Source organism: Coregonus clupeaformis, unplaced genomic scaffold (assembly GCF_020615455.1).
Source record: "Coregonus clupeaformis isolate EN_2021a unplaced genomic scaffold, ASM2061545v1 scaf4336, whole genome shotgun sequence".
In the NCBI taxonomy this organism is placed as follows: Eukaryota; Metazoa; Chordata; class Actinopteri; order Salmoniformes; family Salmonidae; genus Coregonus; species Coregonus clupeaformis.
Genome location: NW_025537790.1, coordinates 20,286 through 27,585, shown reverse-complemented (window position 1 = coordinate 27,585; position 7,300 = coordinate 20,286). Strand labels below are relative to the sequence as shown.

Genomic DNA, 7,300 nt, shown 5'->3' with positions numbered 1-7,300 from the left:
CGGAGAAGATGGCTGCCGTTTTACAGCCCTCTAACCAATTGTACTATTATGTGTGTTTTTCCGCGTTATTTGTAATTTATTTTGTACATAATGTTTATGCCATCGTCTCTTATAACCAAAAAGAGCTTCTGGATATCAGGACAGCGATTACTCACCTCGCATTGACGAAGACTTTTTCTTCAACGAGTCGGACGCGAAGGATATTCTACAGACACCCGGCAAGGCCCAGATCCCCGTCATTCGCCTGAGGAAGAGACGGAGATATCGTGGACGTAGGTCGGGGTGCCTTGTAAGGATCCGACGGCGAGCGAGTAAACTGCCTCTCCCATCAATACTATTAGCCAACGTTCAATCTTTTGAGAATAAAATTGACGATTTAAGATTACGGTTATCCTACCAACGGGACATTAAAAACTGTAATATCTTATGTTTCCGGAGTCGTGGCTGAACGACAACAATGATACCATTCAGCTAGCAGGCTACACGCTACATCGGCAGGACAGAACGGCTGGCTCCGTAAGACAAAGGGTGGCGGTCTCTGTATATTTGTAAACAACAGCTGGTGTACAAAATCAAATACTAAGGAAGTCTCGAGGTTTTGCTCGCCTGAGGTAGAGTATCTTATGATAAGCTGTAGACCACACTATTTACCAAGAGAGTTTTCAGCTATATTTTTCATAGCTGTCTATTTACCACCACAAACCAATGCTGGCATTAAGATTGCACTGAATGAGTTGTACAAGGCCATTAATCAACAGGAAAACGCTCATCCAGATGCAGCGCTCCTAGTGGCCGGGACTTTAATGCAGGGAAACTTAAATCCGTTCTACCTAATTTCTACCAGCATGTCAAATGTGCAACCAGAGGGAAAAAAACTCTAGACCACCTTTACTCCACACACAGAGACGCATACAAAGCTCTCCCTCGCCCTCCATTTGGCAAATCTGACCATAACTCTATCCTCCTGATTCCTGCTTATAAGCAAAAACTGAAGCAGGAAGCACCAGTGATTCGGTTAATAAAAAAGTGGTCAGATGACGCAGATGCCAAGCTACAGGACTGTTTTGCTAGCACAGACTGGAACATGTTCCGGGATTCTTCAGACAGCATTGAGGAGTACACCACATCAGTCACTGGCTTCATCAATAAGTGCATCGATGATGTCGTCCCCACAGTGACCGTACGTACATACCCCCAACCAGAAGCCATGGATTACAGGCAACATCCGCACTGAGCTAAAGGGTAGAGCTGCCGCTTTCAAGGAACGGGACTCTAACCCGGAAGCTTATAAGAAATCCCGCTATGACCTCCGACGAACCATCAAACAGGCAAAGAGTCAATACAGGTCTAAGATTGAATCATACTACACTGGCTCTGACGCTCGTCGGATGTGGCAGGGCTTGAAAACTATTACAGACTACAAAGGGAAGCACAGCCGCGAGCTGCCCAGTGACACAAGCCTACCAGACGAGCTAAACCACTTCTATGCTCGCTTCGAGGCAAGCAACACTGAAGCATGCATGAGAGCACCAGCTGTTCCGGACGACTATGTGATCACGCTCTCCGTAGCCGATGTGAGTAAGACTTTTAAGCAAGTCAACATTCACAAGGCCGGCTGGGCCAGACGGATTACCAGGGCGTGTACTCCGAGCATGTGCTGACCAACTGGCAAGTGTCTTCACTGACATTTTCAACATGTCCCTGACCGAGTCTGTAATACCAACATGTTTCAAGCAGACCACCATAGTCCCCGTGCCCAAGAACTCTAAGATAACCTGCCTAAATGACTACCGACCCGTAGCACTGACGTCTGTAGCCATGAAGTGCTTTGAAAGACTGGTCATGGCTCACATCAACAGCATAATCCCAGAAACCCTAGACCCACTCCAATTTGCATACCGCCCCAACAGATCCACAGATGATGCAATCTCTATCGCACTCCACACTGCCCTTTCCCACCTGGACAAGAGGAACACCTACGTGAGAATGCTATTCATTGACTACAGCTCAGCATTCAACACCATAGTGCCCTCTAAGCTCATCACTAAGCTAAGGATCCTGGGACTAAACACCTCCCTCTGCAACTGGATCCTGGACTTCCTGACGGGCCGCCCCCAGGTGGTAAGGGTAGGTAACAACACATCTGCCACACTGATCCTCAACACGGGGCCCCTCAGGGGTGCGTGCTCAGTCCCCCTCCTGTACTCTCTGTTCACCCATGACTGCATGGCCAGGCACGACTCCAACACCATCATTAAGTTTGCCGACGACACAACAGTGGTAGGCCTGATCACCGACAACGATGAGACAGCCTATAGGGAGGAGGTCAGAGATCTGGCCGTGTGGTGCCAGGACAACAACCTCTCCCTCAACGTGACCAAGACAAAGGAGATGATTGTGGACTACAGGAAAAAAAAGAGGACTGAGCACGCCCCATTCTCATCGACGGGGCTGTAGTGGAACAGGTTGAGAGCTTCAAGTTCCTTGGTGTCCACATCACCAACGAACTATCATGGTCCAAGCACACCAAGACAGTCGTGAAGAGGGCACGACAAAGCCTATTCCCCTCAGGAGACTAAAAAGATTTGGCATGGGTCCTCAGATCCTCAAAAAATTCTACAGCTGCACCATCGAGAGCATCCTGACTGGTTGCATCACCGCCTGGTATGGCAACTGCTTGGCCTCTGACCGCAAGGCACTACAGAGGGTAGTGCGTACGGCCCAGTACATCACTGGGGCAAAGCTCCCTGCCATCCAAGACCTCTATACCAGGCGGTGTCAGAGGAAGGCCCTCAAAATTGTCAAAGACTCCAGCCACCCTAGTCATAGACTGTTCTCTCTGCTACCGCACGGCAAAGCGGTACCGGAGTGCCAAGTCTAGGTCCAAAAGGCTTCTCAACAGCTTCTACCCACAAGCCATAAGACTCCTGAACAGCTAATCACGGCTACCCGGACTATTTGCACTGCCCCCCACCCCATCCTCTTTACGCTGCTGCTACTCTGTTAAGTATTTATGCATAGTCACTTTAACTCTACCCACATGTACATATTACCTCAACTACCTCAACTAGCCGGTGCCCCCGCACATTGACTCTGCACCGGTACCCCCCTGTATATATAGCCTCCCTACTGTCACTTTATTTTACTTCTGCTCTTTGTTTTTCTCAACACTTTTTTTTTTTTTTTGTTGTTGTTTTATTCTTACTTTTTTTGTTTAAAATAAACGCACTGTTGGTTAAGGGCTGTAAGTAAGCATTTCACTGTAATGTCTGCACTTGTTGTATTCGGCGCATGTGACCAATAAAATTTGATTTGATTTGATTTGAGATGTAGTAGACCTCCTGCAGTAGACTAGTAGACTGTAGACAGTGTGGTGGACTGTAGAGGAAATGACAATCCTATGATCACATGTGTTTTCTTACAGAAGCAGCAGCCAGTGAAGTCAGTGAATGGCTACTACCAGCTGACTGGCGTAGTCTCTCATTTGGGAGGCCTCGCAAGCTCCGGTAAGTAAATACCTTAAAACACACACATGCAGATACACAGTACATAAGATTTAGGCTGAATCCCAAATCACTCCCTTCTCTTCAGCTCTCCATTTGCGCGTTCACGTGCGCCTCTGCCATATACACAAGTATCCCAAAGCTGAGGGAGTGAAAATGATCGAGGGTGTAGGGCAGGGATCATCAACTAGATTCAGCCGCGGACCAATTCTTTTCTTCATCACCAGATGGGCAGGGGTCCGGAACGTAATTACAAATAATTTGTAGACTGCAAATTGTCCGCAAGAAGCCCAAACAGATATAATATTTGACTCATTTCAAACCTTGCTTACATTTGTGTAAAGTCACATACATCTCTTTATTGTGCGTGGGAATACATTGCAACAGATTTCCAAAATGAAAATCACTTGGAGCTGATTTGCTGGTGTTTTTACAGTCTTTTAACAATTAAACATTTTTTGCTCAGAAAACATGGGGGGACCAAATAAAATCACCCGTGGGCCAAATTCGTTCCGCAGGTCGCCAGTTGGGGAACCCTGGTATAGGGGATAATTAGACCCTCCAATAGCCACTTCGGCCAAGCGAAGTGCCATCCCGACATGCACCATGATATGTTTAGAGTTTGTGCAATTCAAAAGAATGGAGAGGCATGCCTAATAATATGCCACGTGTATTTGATTATCTCTGATTTCGAAACTTGACACATGTAACAGATAAAATACTTCCCAAATTAAATGTTAACTTGTACAACACACTTCATTACCCACAAGAGCCTGACCCTTGACCTCTAGTCTGTCTTCCTTGTTCCACAGGGCACTACGTTAGTGACATCCTGAATGCCAGTGGAAACTGGTTCTGTTGTAACGATAGCCAGGTGTCAATGTCCAATGAAGCCACTGTGCTGAGGACCAGAGCCCGGAGTGCTTACCTGCTCTTCTATATGTTCAGGTACTGCTTACTCTCGCCATCTATATTCTTGTGTTGCTATATACAGTATCTCACAAAAGTGAGTACACCCCTCAAATTTTTTTAAATATTTGAGTATGTATTTTCATGTGACAACACTGAAGAAATGACATTTTGCTACAATGTAAAGTAGTGAGTGTACAGCTTGTAAAACAGTGTAAATTTGCTGTCCCCTCAAAATAACTCAACACACAGCCATTAATGTCTAAACCGCTGGCAACAAAAGTGAGTACACCCCTAAGTGAAAATGTCCAAATTTGGCCCAAAGTGTCAATATTTTGTGTGGCCACCATCATTTTCCAGCACTGCCTTAACCCTCTTGGGCATGGAGTTCACCAGAGCTTAACAGATTGCCACTGGAGTCCTCTTCCACTCCTCCATGACGACGTCACAATGCTGGTGGATGTTAGAGACCTTGCACTCCTCCACCTTCCGTTTGAGGATGCCCCACAGATGCTCAATAGGGTTTAGGTCTGGAGACATGCTTGGCCAGTCCATCACCTTTACCCTCAGCTTCTTTAGCAAGGCAGTGGTTGTATTGGAGGTGTGTTTGGGGTCGTTATCATGTTGGAATACTGCCCTGCGGACCAGTCTCCGAAGGGAGGGGATCATGCTCTGCTTCAGTATGTCACAGTACATGATGGCATTCATGGTTCCCTCAATGAACTGTAGCTCCCCAGTGCCGGCAGCACTCATGCCATGCCCCAGACCATGACACTCCCACCACCATGCTTGACTGTAGGCAAGACACACTTGTCTTTGTACTCCCCACCTGGTTGCCGCCACACATGCTTGACACCATCTGAACCAAATAAGTTTATCTCATCAGACCACAGGACATGGTTCCAGTAATCCATGTCCTTAGTCTGCTTGTCTTCAGCAAACTGTTTGCAGGCTTTTTTGTGCATCATCTTTAGAAGAGGCTTCCTTCTGGGACGACAGCCATGCAGACCAATTTGATGCAGTGTGCGGCGTATGGTCTGAGCACTGACAGGCTGACCCCCACCCCTTCAACCTCTGCAGCAATGCTGGCAGCACTCATACGTCTATTTCCCAAAGACAACCTCTGGATATGACCCTGAGCAGGTGCACTCAACTTCTTTGGTGGACCATGGCGAGGCCTGTTCTGAGTGGAACCTGTCCTGTTAAACCGCTGTATGGTCTTGGCCACCGTGCTGCAGCTCAGTTTCAGGGTCTTGGCAATCTTCTTATAGCCCAGGCCATCTTTATGTAGAGCAACAATTCTTTTTTTCAGATCCTCCGAGAGTTCTTTGCCATGAGGTGCCATGTTGAACTTCCATACAAGCTGTACACTCACTACTTTACATTGTAGCAAAGTATAATTTCTTCAGTGTACTCACTTTTGAGAGATACTGTATGTGTACTGTATGTACAGTAAGTGGTTCCTTTCACCCTTCAGGACAGGAGAGCAGCAGGCCCCAGCACACAGGGCCTAATAGGGCCACCAGCACCAGCCTCAACAGGGGCAGAACCTGGCCCAGCCTCAACACCTATAGCCCAGACTCAACACCCTCAGCCCAGCCTCAACACCCTCTGCCTAGCCTCAACACCCTCAGCCCAGCTTCAACACCCTCAGCCCAGCCTCAACAGGGGTAGTACCAGGCCCAGCTTCAACACCCCCAGCCCAGTCTCAACAGGGGTAGAACCAGGCCCAGCCTCAACACCCTAAGATCTGCCTCGACAGGGGCAGCACTGGGCTCAGCCTCAACAGGGGCAGCACTGGCTCAGCCTCAACACCCCCAGCCCAGCCTCAACACCCCCATGTTTGCCCCTCTTCATGTCTTTCCCTGACGATATTCCCACTGCTGTGTCTGAAAAAATAAAATAATAACTTAACGAATCTGATTTCCGATCTCCCCCCACCATAAATTATGACTGGTCTGTCAATCATGCGGCTCAAGGGAGACTTGCTCTTCAACACTAGCATGATCATCCTTTTCAGTAGCTTACATCATAAATATCTGCCCTTGTTTCGACTACTTGTATAAAGCGCATTGAAAAACTAATAAAGTATACACACTAAATGTAGTACACATGTAAATGTGGTGGATAGAGTGTCTGATTATTTAGAGGGTGGACACTGTGGTATAACATCCCTTCTATTTGGTTTGGTTTGAAATCCTCCTGTTGTGAAATACACTGTGGTGTACAACCTCTTATTAATCATGGTGACACCGGATGCACTGCAATATTCGACATTGATCCAGGTCCCCAGGATGTCGGGGGAGGATTATTTTTTTTTTGGGGGGGGGGGGGGTAGATCTGCTTAATATTGTAGATTGTAACTTCCATCAATGTAATTGTCTGCATCACTTCCAATCCCCCATGTTTTATATATATATATATACAGTGAGGGAAAAAAGTATTTGATCCCCTGCTGATTTTGTACGTTTGCCCACTGAGAAAGAAATGATCAGTCTATAATTATAATGGTAGGTTTATTTGAACAGTGAGAGACAGAATAACAACAAAGAGTTCCTGAAAAACGCATGTCAAAAATGTTATAAATTGATTTGCATTTTAATGAGGGAAATAAGTATTTGACCCCATCTCAATCAGAAAGATTTCTGGCTCCCAGGTGTCTTTTATACAGGTAACGAGCTGAGATTAGGAGAACACTCTTAAAGGGAGTGCTCCTAATCTCAGTTTGTTGCCTGTATAAAAGACACCTGTCCACAGAAGCAATCAATCAATCAGATTCCAAATTCTCCACCATGGCCGAGACCAAAGAGCTCTCCAAGGATGTCAGGTACAAGATTGTAGACCTACACAAGGCTGGAATGGGCTACAAGACCATCGCCAAGCAGCTT

The 7,300-nt window shown here is 46.7% G+C and overlaps 1 protein-coding gene across 1 annotated transcript; it reads left to right on the top strand.

Moving 5' to 3' along the window:
- Positions 1-3,385: 3,385 nt before the first annotated feature.
- On the top strand, positions 3,386-6,527 carry LOC121563277 (ubiquitin carboxyl-terminal hydrolase 37). Its single transcript, XM_045220560.1, has 3 exons — positions 3,386-3,506; positions 4,316-4,451; positions 5,890-6,527. Exons 1-3 carry the CDS (start codon positions 3,401-3,403, stop codon positions 5,924-5,926), a joined length of 279 nt encoding a protein of 92 aa, XP_045076495.1. The 5' UTR covers positions 3,386-3,400; the 3' UTR covers positions 5,927-6,527.
- Positions 6,528-7,300: the final 773 nt, after the last annotated feature.

Bases quoted from the DNA above. Each gene is read 5' to 3' on its own strand.
- LOC121563277 (XM_045220560.1), top strand. From the start codon at position 3,401: ATGATCACATGTGTTTTCTTACAGAAGCAGCAGCCAGTGAAGTCAGTG. The intron at 3,507-4,315 runs GTAAGTAAATAC...CTTGTTCCACAG, and splicing joins GGGAGGCCTCGCAAGCTCCG to GGCACTACGTTAGTGACATC. The intron at 4,452-5,889 runs GTACTGCTTACT...TTCACCCTTCAG, and splicing joins CTGCTCTTCTATATGTTCAG to GACAGGAGAGCAGCAGGCCC.